The sequence below is a fragment of the Lagopus muta genome, chromosome 1 (assembly GCF_023343835.1).
Source record: "Lagopus muta isolate bLagMut1 chromosome 1, bLagMut1 primary, whole genome shotgun sequence".
Lineage (NCBI taxonomy): Eukaryota > Metazoa > Chordata > Aves > Galliformes > Phasianidae > Lagopus > Lagopus muta.
The window spans coordinates 112,431,119-112,446,756 of NC_064433.1; the positions used below are offsets into that span (position 1 = coordinate 112,431,119).

At 39.2% G+C, this 15,638-nt stretch overlaps 1 protein-coding gene across 1 annotated transcript in view; it reads right to left on the bottom strand.

Annotated features, from left to right (window-relative positions):
• The window catches only part of PRRG1 (proline rich and Gla domain 1), a 31,722-nt gene that overhangs the window by 14,591 nt on the left and 1,493 nt on the right, over nucleotides 1-15,638 (bottom strand). The window contains exon 2 of the mRNA XM_048946006.1: nucleotides 2,966-3,015. Coding sequence (XP_048801963.1) covers nucleotides 2,966-3,015 — 50 coding nt within the window. The remainder of the gene's footprint in view (nucleotides 1-2,965; nucleotides 3,016-15,638) is intronic.

Genomic DNA, 15,638 nt, shown 5'->3' on the forward strand with positions numbered 1-15,638 from the left:
TGTCTGCAGAAAGACTGAGACCAAATGGTTTAAACAATGATTTATCTATGATTTGATATGAATCAGTCTTCTATTTCTACCCTAATCCTCTTATTTGAATAGTAAAAAAGGATGCCTGCAAGTCTACAAAGATAGGTCACTACACTTTTGCTTTACTGAAGTTAGATGTGGCAGCATTTTTCAGCAGTGGGAATACTACTACAATTAGGCTTATCCACTTCACATTAATTTCATTTTATTCAGCATGCACGTTGTAATCTCTTTGCTAAAATTCATTAGACAATCACCTTCCTTTTGCAAAGGATTAGGTTTTTGAAGATCAAACTCCAAGATAATCAGTCATTCCTCCACTTCCAGTTGAATACATGTGGTATTCATGCACCGTATAAATTACCTTATTCACAATGCTGCCAGAGTCTCTGTGCATACAGATCTACATCTGCCTTCTGCAACTTTGGTTTCTGATAGCCACCACGGCGTTTCCTACTGTGTTAAGTTCACTGCCTAAATAACAAACTAATACTCAAAATTCTCCTCCAAAGAGAAGGACAGGGATGGCTTCTGTCTCCTCACACAATTCTCTTGACTCCTCTCCAGGCCTGAAGAACTGGCTTGTTTTCCACATGCTTCAGCAATCGCCCAAAAGCGGGGAGATGAAAGATTTGGTGACACCAGGAAGCCACCATGCAGTCACGATCGGGAATGCCTGTTCTCAACCTACTTCTCACCAACCTTTCTTGTGAGCTTTCTTGAAGCAAGATAAGCTACAGACCTGACTCTCCTAAGTGCTGTCACAAGGAGTAGATAATGCACTGTAAATCAAGTTTCCCCTCCTTCAAGGGATAAAACATAAGGAATCTCATTTCATAGAAAGAGTTCATCCTTGAAAAGAGAGAAGAGAAACTGTAACAGCTTCGTACTGGATGCAGAGGGAAAAGGAATAAAGAGGAAAATACAGACAGCTGAAAACATCCTGATTTGAAACTACTGGCTCTCAAGAAGTACGTACAATTCCTGCTTTCAAAAACAAGTATATATTTGTACTGCAAAATACACTGATGAAGAACAGCAAAGCTGTTCAAAGCTGCCCAAACATAAAACAATCCAATTTTCAAGAATGGCCAATATTTTGCTAAATATTTCTAAAATACTTTTATAAAAGAAAAACCACACTCCCCTTCCCCCCAATTCAGGATTCGTCTCTCTTCTGTCACAATACATACAAAGACAAAAAAAACCCACTGAGAAGGCTAAGCCACGTGCGTTAACTCTGAATCTATTTGATAAAAGATCAAATAAGATTAGACCAGATCGGGAACAGTTTTTGACCTTGTAAGACTAGATAGAACGAAGTACAACATTGTTCATTTGCTTGTTTTGATCTGACATTTATAAAGTTCTGCACACTCATAATTACTTTAAATGCCTATTGAGAAGTCAATAAAAAAGCAGCAATGAAAAAAATACATGCACTGATCAAAGCAATTTTGATTCAGGCACTGACAAATGTAATGATTTAATAAGAATCTGTCACTTTCTCGTGTATAAAGATAATGGTATCATGTTGCAGAAACCACATTGATTTAGTATTCTGACTGTCATCATGGAAATATTCAGTTATAAAACTGCATAGGAGTGTGGAAAAATCCTCCCTGGGTTGGATGCCCACCTAACAAAGATGTTGCTGAATTCACTGCAGCTGTTAATATGAAACTGAAAACGATTAGGAAAAAATAACATGGTTAGAATAACAGTAGTACAATTAAGCCTACTTTTTCACTTTAAGATCAGTTAACAAATACAAGATAAAGATTGAAACAATCATTTTGATGTTACTCCAGGTAGTGCTCTGTGTGTAAACAATACTTGGTTTTTAGCAAAAATTTTTTAATCAAAAAACTATTAAAAAAACTTAGTTTGACAATATTATTGGAGAGAGTAATTCATCCAGATCAATTTATAATACATTCTCAGGAAAACCTGTGCAAGGTGAAATGCAACTAGAACTAAGAAAAATCAGGCAAGGATGTGTGAGGATAAGTATGTCAGCCTGCCAGCTGAAGATGTCACAACTAAAGAAAACTGACCTCAGGTCTGTAGAGGAGGAAAAACAGGCTGCAGCGGTGTGGGAAAAATATTCTGACACAGAAATGCTGCAAAAGCAAAGTCCATGGCACTATGGTCACCAAAGCCAGCTCTGTTGAAACTACTGCTGATGCTCCCATTTTCTGTCTCTTTACCAGCACTCAGGGATATAAAAGCCACAAACAGCAGAAATAAGCATTTCACTTGAAATTGAAAACTGAAGCTACTGATAAATGTGAATCTTTCTGCTGGTGATATTAATAAAACTATTTGATTTGCACAGGGGAGAAAGGTTGAAAAATGTTTTGAGCATTCACTTGTAAAGCTTGAAAAGCGATTTCTGCTGTGAGATTCTGAAGTTACTCAAATGAGCTTAGGAACACAAACTGAAGGACACAAAGCTGGAAATCAGCTCTGTGTCCTCTGTTCTGCAGCCACATTACAGAATCACAGGATGGCCTGGGCTGGAAGGGACCTCAAGGATCATGAATCTCCAACCCCCTGCCACATGCAGGGCCACCAACCTCCCCATTTAATACCAGACCAGGCTGCCCAGGGCCCCATCCAACCTGGCCTTGAACACCTCCAGGGGTACAGGAGCATCCACAACCTCTCTGGGCAGCCTCTGCCAGCACCTCACCACTCGCATACTTAAATATTACATGCAGATAATAATTCTATGTTAGAACAGTAGTACAATTCCAATTCAGTTTAGTGTGGACAAAGATCTGCATGATACGTAACACTAAAATCAGTTCCATTGCAAAGACTTTCGTGCAAACTGACTAGGATTTTGAGAGGAGGACAATTCTGGGGGATGCTAATACCCCTTTCATGGGGAACAATACAGAATGCACATTCATCACCAAGTTAAACTTACCACTGTCCATGGTGATCACTGTCAAGGCACAAAGCTTGCAAATATCAAATCTGAAAATGAAAAAGGAAACATCCTGTTGAGTTGTGGATTATGATCAACTTGGGAAATTTTATAGTAATATGTGGGAATCAAGATAAATGTTTTGTATCAATGTTGGAAACCCTGTGGTTACGATTAATCTCCATTTTCAGTTGTATCATTACCACATGTATAATAACTTCAGTAGTGTAAGAGTACTATCCAATTAAAAATGACTTAGAAATGGTGAGCACTTCAAGTTTTCCATATTCAGAAAATGCAAATATGATATAAAATGGGTGTGTTTCATTTTAAACTGATCTGAAACCTGTTTTACAACTTGAAAGTGCTTGTATCTTACCTAGGACTCAAATTCACCCTGCAGAGAATATGAAACCAACTTTATTCTATGGATCAGATTTGGGAAATCATTCAGTGAACACCTACGAAATCATTCAAAGTCTGTTGCTGATTAAAACAGGATGCATTAAGATCAAAGGTAAAGCAAGACCTGTGATTTGGCAAAAGAACCTGCAATACATTCAAGGATCCCAGCCAGCCCTACACGAACTTGCACGTACTTTATCCACATCTTGGAAGGAGAAAAGACAAAAAGATACATTAATGAAACAGCCTGAATCACAGTGCAGCCACCAGATAGTCAATAAGAAGCTGCAATGGTTACTTGAGGGGCTGTTTTCAGTTTCTTGGAATCTTCAGTAGTTTAAGTTAAGAAAATAAAAGCTTTAACTGAAGGACCAGAACATTGCAACTATCTAACCAAGTTGGCAGAACATCACATGAGGTTAAAGATTTTTTTACTAATGAATTACCAACTCCTAAAGATTAGCATCAGTTCTACTTCAGAGGTCAAGTTACACATCAACATATCATTCCATATGCATGCCCTCAACCTCCATAAAACCAAAACCTCATATGCAAACATCTCCATTAAAAAGTGCTAACTGTGCACAAATGTTGGCTGTAGCTGCTGCAATAAACAGGGAAAGTTAAGACTTCCAGCACTGATTTGTTAAGCAAGAGCAGACAGCAAAACTTTTCATAAATGAAGCTCTACAAACACATCCCAGTCTTGTAATAAAATTGTAGGTCTGAGACTAAAGGAAACGTGGAATGGAGAGTACACTAATTTTTAAGCAAGTTCTTCATGTCTCTGCAAAGGTAAATAAATGCAAATTGAATTAAAGCACTCTGAAGTCTCACCACCATGATGTTTGGTGTATCATTACTAAGCACAGTAGGGTCACAGAAGCAGAGGGCTTATATTCTGGGGGGAAAAAAAAGGTATACAGCCTCCTCCTGCAGCGTTAATTTTTCTCAGCAGACCATCCCTACCTATGCTAAGACTCCAAGAAACTGAAAAAAGTCCCTGTAACAGGTATTGCAGCTTTCAGGTGTGGTTCTTACTGATCCTCAACAGTCCACATTAGATTCTTACAGCAATTACAGATATCTGGAGATCTCTGGAACTAATTATGTCAGTTTTCCTACAAACATGTCTTTTTTTTTTTTTTTTTTAATGCTACTCTGCCTTTTCTCCCCATCTCTGTATCTGCCCAAACTTCTTCATTTGCAAGCCTCCTGTTGCCTCTGTGTCCCCACAGCTCATGGCAAGTTTCTTGCCACAGCACCTCAATACAGGCTGAACGAGAGGCTAATGTAGGCAGTGATGCTCTGCTGTTACACAGGGAAAGCACACAAGTCAAGCCCACAGAACAGACTTTTCCCACCACAGAGAAACTACTCAGGTCACCCATTAAATTTCAAGTCCTCTACTCTCTGATATTCTTGGTTCTAATCAACTAAATAGTTCAAAAATTGTTTGGAAAAGGGGATCAGATGCAGACAAGGACATCAATCTTTTTTTGCTTCATAAGCCAGCTAATAAAACTGAAGAGGGTTGGGCAACACTACACGGACATCTTGACTTGCTACTGACTCATCTATTCCTTTACCCAGCTTTTTACTTAGAATTTCATGCTTTTCAGTCTTCAAGAACCTCATTAAAGGTAGGACTGGTCTTATGGAAGACATTGCTCTGACAACATATATGTATACATTTAAAATATACATACATATATATTCACAAACACCAATGCAAGAACAAAAACCCCACAGATATCATCTCAGTTGTAACACTAATGCTTAATGTTTCAGGAATCTATATTAACATGTACCCTCCTCTTCCCGCCCTCCAAGAGTAGCAGTCTGTGCTGTGGACAGACTGCAATATAGCTGAGCTAATCATCACACTCCAACAGTAAGCTGATGTATCTGACCATAGACTGTAAAACAAATGATCATTTCTGAACGTTTGTTTGATTGTCAGCATTGTGGTAGAAAAATCCCTGAACAAAACAGATCAACAAACACTGAACAATCAGCCATTCACCTCTAGTAGAAAATGTAATGACTCAGTAGGAAATACAATGAGTTCTAAGGCACACATGAGATAGCAAAGGAGGCACACTAAGGCCTGTGCTATTTACCAGCATGTCTGTGCTCAACACCAAAGCAATGCAGCAATTTACATCTTGAAGCAATATCCCAAGCTGTGCATTTCTTCCCAAATATAACTTAGGTATTTTTCCTCAATTCTGAGCGGTCATGATTTGTACACACTGTGCAAGCATAAAAATCAGAATATCGTGTACCCCATAAAATGGGATGACTGATTTCAGCAATGAAAATTGTCAGCTCAAGACAGTGTTTCTGTAAAGTTTTGTTGCATGTTAAAATAACCATATTCTGTTCGCATATGCTCCTGGCTCCGTTTTCTGACCACAAGTTCAATTGAATCATGTGCGTACCACATACCATTAAAGGGCAGAGGATTTAACAGAGTGCACATAAATCCAAACTACTTCCAATATTGTTGCTCACAAAACATCAGGAAAGGATCCTTAAGGGATAGTATAGAGCAGCAGCTGCATCTTTCCTCACTCAATTTCTCACTTGCTGAATTAACAGGGACTATGAGCACAGTAAGGCCAGCAGGCTCCTCTCACAACAGGGGAGAAATGCACACTCCAGCACACGGGCAGGGAATGGGAGGTGGTTTTGTTCCATTCTGCAAAACAACTCTAACAAGGGATACAGTTGTTAGTTACGTAACTTACACAATTAATGAGACTACTGAGATGCAGTTTACAGCCAGATGCCCCCAAAGAACTACAAACATTTTCAAACTATAAATATTTAGGTTCTGCTGGAGCTTTTTATGTAAGCAAATATATTCAAGGGACACCACTAAGTGAAACATCAGTAGATGCTCAGTACAAAAACAAACACCCCTCTTTTAGTCCCAGGCCTCAAAGCAGGTGCAATGAAACAACCAAAATACACGTGTAGGAAGTCTGTTTAGAAGAAAAATGAAAGCAATAATTAATTACACAGGAAGGCAGACAATTATGAAACTGTCATTTATTCAAAATGTAGGATCCCAGTTCCACTACATTTGGCTTTTACATCCTTGCAAGAAAACGTTACAGAAGGCTACAACTTCACTTATTGTAATCCCTTCCAAAAAAACCCTTTTTCCTCTGGAAAAGTACACAAAAGGATTTACATGAATTCAGACACTGGAGAAATATATTACTTTTGCTCTGAGCAGGATGTCCATGCTTTAAGGATATGGGAAAAGGTTGTACTTTTAAAGTTTGATCTGTCGGTAACAGCAGCTAGCCACGGAGTCAGGACAGGAGTAGACAGAGATTAAACACTTTGGAAACTACCTCTCAGACAGATATAAAAGAACTGCCCCATCTAAGATCACAAAGACCATGGATATGAGTGAAACAGAACTGAAAAAAACTCTTCAGGTTTGTAAATGCTATCCAATCACAGCATTATAACACATTACCATTAATTTTGATTACATAGGGATTGAAACCACAGCCTGGATCAGTAAGAGAAGCTTGTATTTAGGGGACTGCCATTATGCCTTAAAATCAGTAAAATATAGAATCACTCCCAGAACTTGCATGCTAAGTACAACTCTTACAGAGCCACATTTGACAGAAAAGGCCACTCACGACTGCCACTGGGCAATATTTCAGCTGGCTGAGGCTGTAGTCTTAAGCTTCTGCCCCAGCTTCATGCTCCATTCTGAAAGCTTTTATTTTTTTTTTCCCTGTTGTTTTAGAGCTGCAATAATATTCTGGCTATTTATTCCCTGGTCCCTGTCAAGCTCCTTCAGTAAGTTAAGACAGCTCTTCCTTATCTTCCTTCCAAAGAATTCTCAACACACACATTTTGGCAAGCAGGACACCTGTTCAGAGAAGAAATACCACTTTCCTTTCTGAAGAAGGTTTTGGCTACTTTCACTGTTTCCAAGCACATTGGGACATATGGGGCAGTTCTTGGGAAAAAATGAATGCTGACATAACCAGCAGGATTGACACCCAAAGCTACACAAATGCTCAAGAGACCTTTCTCTCCAGCATACGTAGCAGCAACTCAAACACCCCAAGTTTCTGTAAGCTTGATATTAAAAGATACTGCTACAGCTTAGGCATAATTACTCTGCTTTGGGAATTCAAATTTGGAGCAATGAACTTGATAACCCATGTAAACACTGGCACAGCAATAATCAATTCCTCTACTTTTTTTTTTTTTTTTTAAGTGGGAATGATGCATGCTTACATAAGACCATCAACAGTAAGCTGTATGTTTATCCTGATTTTGTATTGCATCAGAAACAGTGATACCATGTAACACAATCATTCTAACTTTCACTCTCTTCAATGCCTTTAAACCAAATCTGACATTGAGACTTCTTCATGCATTACCTTAAGCGTTCCCTGAAAATCAATGATTAAGAAGAACAGAGAAACCCTATAAAGTTTTTAGTGAAGTACAGATGGGTTTCACCATTGTGGAAGCCTTTCAGGAAGAAGGTGCCTTGGACAACTGCAAATCATTACCCATTTTCACTGACAGAGAGTAGGCAGCCAACAAGCCTACAGCCTCAGCGTGCACAAACATTTACAAGTTACTAAGACAAAGTTGAACAAATGAAAATAGGAAAATAGCACAGCCAGCACATGGGAGGCATCTAAGAACATTGTGATTTGGTTAACAGCTGGGTCACAAAAAAATACCTATAGTAGAGAACAGAAGAGAACTGAGATTACTGAAGTAGGAAAGAGCAAGAGGTGACAGAGACAAGAAAATAGCTTCAATTACAGTTGTGGTGCTCCCTGATCTAATTACAGTTTAAGTGATGGCTTCCAAATCAAACTCAGGCTGTTAACTACTTCAATAGTATCTACTCAAACTTTGGCCTGAATAGATGGACTCCTTTGAAACCAGTACAGCGGTCATGGATAATAGCCTATAAGCACTGCAGATTTATCTCTGTCGATGACTATGCTCACATTAGTCAGGAATGCAGAGCAATAGAAACAAGTCTAACGAACAAAGCAGTTGGTACTGAGGGCCCAACACTAACACAACAGACATGGTGAAAATTTTGCTTAGCAATTGGTCCGATTTGGTTCCATGAGCTGAAGTGAATACTGTATGGTTGCTGGCCTGCATTAGGTATGGTTTCGGAGCACATTTACTTTCAGCCAAAAGTAATTCAGTTTCATTCTTTTTAAACGATTCCACAATGTGAACCAAAGCAATGAAAGAGGTGGAAAACGGGAGTTTTGCTTCCATAAGACACACCTAAGCTGAACCAAATCCAAAGTGCATGACTACAAGCAAAGCAGCAAGAAGCTGTGAGGAAGGAAGCTCTAGATAACATCATTTCTCAACAGAGATTCAGAGGGTTGTTATGGGACAACAGTGAATAGCTGGCAAAACTTCCTGTGGAGCTAGAGAACTCCTTCAACAAACAAGCAGGCTACAAACAGATAACATGAAACTCCTTTCAAGCAAGAAATCAGTGAATGGGCTGCTAAGTATGAGTAGGCCCAACCCAAACCCTCCATTTCCAGGGCAAAACCTGAAAACGCCAAGCTTACCTACAGCTGGAGGGAATTAGAAATAAAAAAAAAAAAACACCAAGCAAAACCAACCAAACAAAAAGATAAAACTACAGAACACTATGACAACAAAAGAAACAGCAAACAAAAACATCAAATCCAAACAAACAAAACACTTCATATCACAGTAAGAACGGATTTTTTGAGCAGCCAGTGCATTTGTCTCATCTTCAAAAGCTGTGCTCTCCTTTGAGATATCAAACGGTAATCTGCTAAGAATTCAGTCTAGTCAAAGGACTCCACTCTTCTCAAATTCAACCAGTGTGTTGAACGTACTTAAAGCTAATTAACAGAAACAGAACACTGATGCACTGCATACCACAGGGCCCAATCTAAGAACAAAAAACCCAAAACATCAGAGGTTTTGGTCAGAAACACCAGGGGGGTAAAAAAAACAAAAACAAAAAAACACACAGGCATACAGCTAACCTGGTAAGCAGGAGGCAATGCAGCCACCTCCCACCCCTGCAAACACTCCCCAGACAGAAAGCACCCCACACACGGAGTGAAACTTGCAATCACAGGCTACAAATTTAAAATCCGGTTTAGGACTTCCATTATCACTGTTTTCAGTAGCTTTCTCTCCAAAATTTCTTACCAGCTTCTTCAATAATAAAAGGACACAGAAAGTCAAGCAACAGTACCTGAGCAAGAGTCCATTCACCAGAATAAATGTTCATTGCAAGAATGGTGTTCACCTCATTCAGAAAAGGTGACAAGACCAAGGCTAAAAAAAATGTACAATTTTTCCTAGTTGGAAATCCTTATAGATATTTCTTCCCCAACACTTCTTTTAAAAATCAAAACCACGACCCAAATGTCACAAACAATACTTTCCTGCTTTTCCCAATAATAGAAACCAGCTGTACAAAATTCAACCTCCAACTGCATCAGCCCATATCCAATACTCTTCCCAGATGAAGAAAGATTTGACAATTCTGTACATTTGAAAAAGATCATCCTCAATTCTCCGAGGCTGTTGAAATTGTCGCACTGCTCTGAAGGTTAAGGAGCAAAAGCAATTCTAAACTAAAGCTATTTTTGAAGAAAAGGGAAATGTGGAAAAAAAAGCTCAGAACTTGAACTTTCATAGCCAAAAGAAACGTGAATCATTTTATGCATTTGCTGTGCACGTAATAATTTTATAACTAACCTAAGCCTGCCACTTCATAAAGTTTATTTTGCTCTTCTGTGAAGAAAAGGTGTGGTGAATATTCAGCTCTGTTTGGAAATTGCATTTAGGACATGCTTGGTAGTCCAATGTCTCACACCTCATTTAATTTAAAAAAATTATCCAGAAGCAATAAAAAGTTTAGCGTAGCACTTCACAGAGAAATGTGCAAACAAAGCCTTGTCTTCCAAATATTTATGCACCATCAGCACATTTCCATACAAGTTTCCACTCAGCCTGTTTTCCCCTGAAGCAACGCACATACGATGGCATTTCAGAGCATGTTTTAATGGGATTTTCCAGTCACACAAAAATTAAATTGCACAGAAGTGCCAGAATAATTATAAGAAAGCTATAAATATATGGCTCATCTTATTTATATGATAACCAGGAAAAATGATAACGGGGAACAACTGCTACTACAGAATTTTTATAATTTTTTTCTGACACATAGGGGGACTTCAAAAAAAGAGCACACAAAGGTATATGACACTAGAAACCATAAAAGAACTTCAGCCAGTTATAGGGCAAGTACCTTATACAAAGCAGAAAATATATCTTTAATATTGCTACTTCCTTCTCTCATAACAGCCACCCTCTTTTTCCCCTTCTCATCAGCATTACTTGAATTTCCATATAAATTAAGCGTGCACACATCCTGACTGTATATTCTAAAGCATTACACATTTGAACAAGCTTACACATAATCATTCCAGATGATTTACATGTTTGCAGCATAGTAAAATAAGATAGTAACAAGATGGTTTGGCTTCAGCCATGAAGAGGAGTGAAGGAATTCCTCCTCCCCTCTTCCTCCACCCACTCTCTACTGAAGATCACTGCCCCCGAATTTGGGCTAAGGCAGTTTCATTTTCTGCGTTGCAGCTTTACCCAAACCTCTCTATCAGTCTCCCTCTCCTCTTCCACCCCTTCACTCTCGCAGGCTTCTGCAGAAAAGAAGTATAAACTTCCTAGACTGCATTTGCCATTGAAGCCAACCTCTCAGTAAACTAGTTCTGCATCCCCTTTAAGTCTCGATAACAAACTGCCTTTTGTTTACACATCAAGTACGGATTTTCATCTTAAACTGATATAATTCCATAAGAGTTACTAGAAATGCCAAATACTTTAACAGTATTTCTATTCAGAGGGTTTTCCTGTTTTTAGATGGCTTTCCTTTAGCAAAAGGGCTTTGTGTCTTCCTGAGTTTCCTCACGTCCTCCAGTCCAACAGTTATACTCACTGGTCCTTTTCAGTCAGCTAGTACACAACGGTAGAAAAATAAAGTTGTATTTGTGGAAGTTTTCCTAAATAAAGCATACTACAGAACCGTTTTGAACATCGTCATTCAAGAAAAGCCTGGATGACAAGTTAATTTTGAAATAAATACCATATAAAAGCTTTAAGTCACAGCCTCTCTGTGATCAACCACAGCATAACTCCACAAGAAACAAAGCCAAAGAGTTCCAGTAGTCACAAAGCCACCAGTATCAGAGTATAGTTACAAAGAATTTCTGATACTTTCCAGCACTGAAAGCAGTAGAGCGGCTCCCAGAATGAGAACAATAAAACTACTGACGCTCTCCTGCTTATGAAATGATTCAGTGCATTACACATTCCGCTTGTGAGTAGGAAGCATGAAAAAAAATACATAAAACAAGAACATTCTGAAGGATTTTGGCTTTAAAAATCAGTTTTAGAAGACTTAGGGCAAGGAAAATTTTACACACTGAAATCAGTTTCACACTGACATGCCAAATTAGCGCAAAAAATTAACCACATTTGAAGATACGATTTATCTTAGTTATGTCAAAAACTCATGCAATTAGGATAAGAGTTAATTGCTAAAAAATTATTTGCAACAGGAAGATCATCCACTGCATTTCAATGCCCAACATTTGTTTTTAGAAGATTCAAATGGTGGATTTCTCACCCACCCTATGGGCTGTATACCTTCTCAATCACCTAGAGAATGTGGAAAAGGACAGGAATCTCTAATACACACAAAAAGGTCATTGATTTTTTTCTTTTTAATGTGGTAACACTGTTGTATACACATACAAATGACACACACTACAGAAGTCACTGGAGAACCTTCTTAGGTTTTCTGCCACCAGTGGCTGCAGCTCAACCTTTTGTATTTTCATGTCTATCAAGTCACCTGAACAGAAATTCCATCTAACCTTTGCCCAGAGCTCCAAAAGAATAGCCATCATGAAAACACTTTGACATTTCAGTTTTTCCAAGACAAATGTACACATGATGAGCTTGTAGCTGGGCTTTACAGTTTGCCACAAGCAGTCTTTTCATAAAAGATAAGCTTTCTTATCCTGCTTCTTCCCTGACTTTGTCCCCCCAGATTTATTCACCGGTCCTTGCCCCTCCTGGAAGAAATTCCATGGACCAGCCGTTCAAGCTGCTGCTCTCCAATGATGACAGCAAAGAAAGATAGTTATGCACTGCTGCTTCACTTAGCTCAACACGAGTAAAGCTGCTGTCCAAGCAGGTAGTTCCTCCCCCAGACAGCCACATTGTCCCGCTTCCTGAGCTAACACAGGTTCTGGCTGGCAGCTCTCCAGCTAATGGAAAGCCTTCTGTGTGCCTGAGTTTGTTTAAAAACAAATCATCTCTTGGGCCAGTTGACTATATAGTATTAGGGAAAAAGTCAAAATACAAAATTTAACAAGGATGGAGAGGAAAAGCAAGAGCTTTTTTCAAGCAGTAGGACATGCTTAGATCGGCTAAGCTGCTTACAAAGCCACACACTCAGTTCTTCATCCTAAGTCATGCCTTTATTTTGTTGCTGCCCACAGCTCTGATAAGCAGCAGCAGCAAACAGAAAATAGCACAGCGAGTCCATTTCATTTCTGATACTCAGATTGCTCAGCAGCGCTGAAAGAAAATGTCAAGGACTGCACTAATTTGAGATGCTGCAGGGCATTGCTACAGGAAGGCAGGCAAGAGAGTTTGGTGAGGATACTGCTGTTGAAACCTCTTTCCAACTACAGCGAGAATGAAGGTTAGGAAAAGAATGAAAAGGGAGATGCTTCTCCTCCCAGCTTTAGCAAATGCTTAGAAGTAAGGATCTACAAGCGGAAGTATACATACAGTCAGTAAATAGTACACTGATAAGCCTGGCAGGTTTATCCACAAGCAGGTGCAAAAGTTCATGTCTGATGAATGCCACAATCTGGTAGCATTCCTATAAACTGCTTCCCACCGGCAAGATAACAAATCTAAGTTTTCTGAGTGAAAAAAGAATCATTCTTCAATGTTCAATACTAAACACTTAGAAATATAGCTAATTGTAATAGATATTACACACCTGACAGTTCATTTAGAGATACGGATTTAAGGACAAATTGATGTGCCACTGTATTGTCTTGGAAGTCTTAGCCTCAAACGCAAACTCTGTTATATTGGGCTGTGCAAATATGTTTCTCACCTTTTCTAAGTGTATTTCTGAGCAGCTGCATAACTTTCAAAGATGTTTTACATAATCCTTACCTATCAGCTTGGGTAAAAGTGAGCTCCAGCCTAAAACATTTATATATCAGCTTTTCACAAATATACTTCCTTCTAAACATGGCATGAGTTTAGGTAGTGACCACACAGTTTCTTAACCCTGTCTGCAGATAGGCTTTGCTTTTGAAATGTTACGAATCATCAGCTGACCTGTGCTACAACAAAACTGATGGCAATCAGATAAGCTCATTTCAGAGCTCACAAACACCTATCAAATTTTACTAAACAAGAATCAGTAAACAGAACAAGGGTAAACAAAGAAAAGTCTGGGTATTGTCAGATTAGATTTCAAAAGGTCAAAGTGTTACTGACATCTAAACTTGAATATAAATAGCTGGCAGGAGAACAGATATTAGACATTAGGTCATTTAGTCCACTCCCTTGCCAGCACTGCATTGTGTTCTACTGCACACTGCAAGTACTTTTGTTTATAACGTGAGAGAGGAAGCGAGGGATGCGGAGAGGGGTGGGGAAGAATGACTGTCTTTGGAGGCTGGAGCAAAAGAAACACTACAGAAACACAAGCCAGAGAAAGGCAGCACCCTGGAAACACAGCCGGTGGGAAATCAAGAGGAGAGAGCAAGGTGGTATGAAAAGCAGCAGAGAAATTCAGAATCGAGCTGAGGGCCTGAAAGCAAAAGACCTTGACAGGACTGTGCAGAGAATAAAATCCCCATCCATAGGAACCAGGAAAAATTGGGAACATACAAAGCAAAGATTTACTCCTCTCGTACAAAAATCCTGTAAAGGACTTATTATTTTTTCCACTACACTCACTTGGAATAAGTGGTACCAGCTGCATGTTGTGTGCTCCCTCACCCACCCAGCTGGTTCTAAGAGCTGCTGGGTTAGGAAAACGATGCAGGGTCAGATGCAGGTCAGACTTATTTTTTCCTGAGTATTATTAATTTTGTGATCTACCTCATCATGTGCATAGAAAGTGGTTAAGCTCTTACAAGGGAAGCAGACCACAGAGATAGACAGGACAACATGAGGTAAAAGATGACAGGAAAAAAGAGCTGCTTAAAACAGCACAGAAAACACAAATATTTCCTAATGGTATGGCCTAAAACAAGCTAATGCTAAAGCACATTTTGTCTGTGCTTTTGCCTCAATGTTCCCTCATGACTCTACAGAGTAACATTGAAACGCTGTTTAAGTGTGGGCACTAACTAAATGCATTTTATTTTAAGGGTACCTTTCCAAAATCTGTGAGCTTGATTTGCAAAAGCAGTACAGGTTTAGATGAGCAATTGTTTCTTGAAAGCTTTGCCCTTTCACACTTTGAGTATAACAGGAATTTCTATGCAATGAACAGTAGGTTATTACTTAGTGGTTAACTGTAGTTCAGTGTAGATGTATGAGGAGACTGAATTGAAATAAAAAAAATAAAAACCTTTTCATTTGGAACGTTTCTGGAAATGACAATGTTAGTAGTTACTGTAGTTGTGTGTTGCTCCTTACCATTAACCAGAGAAAATCAATGTCACTATGTCCTAATCTCAACACCTTATGTGTTATTAACAAGATGCCATGCTTTGCTATTTGAGCTAACGCAGAATCTTGTAGCATTACTTGGCTGCAAATCCCTGGATGAACTTGCGTGAGAAAGATAATCCATGTTTTGCCTGGGGATTTCCTGATGTTTGCAAGGAAACAGAACTGCTCAGGAATCCAGGCTCTTTTAACCTGCTCTGGAAAACAGGCTTTCCTTACCTAGAAGCGAGATGGCTGAACAGATGAGTAAAAAGTCTGCACTTCTGCAGCTGTGTACAGCATTTCTATACAGAACTCCTTCATCCCCTCTTTCCTGGCTTCTAGTCTCATTGCCCTGGCAAGCAGTAGGAACTGCTCTCGCAAACTCACTCTTCCTGGATACCTATGGCTGCCAGCTGCCTCACAGAGCCGGCCTCCCCCACAGCCACTTTATTAACGGCACTCTCTC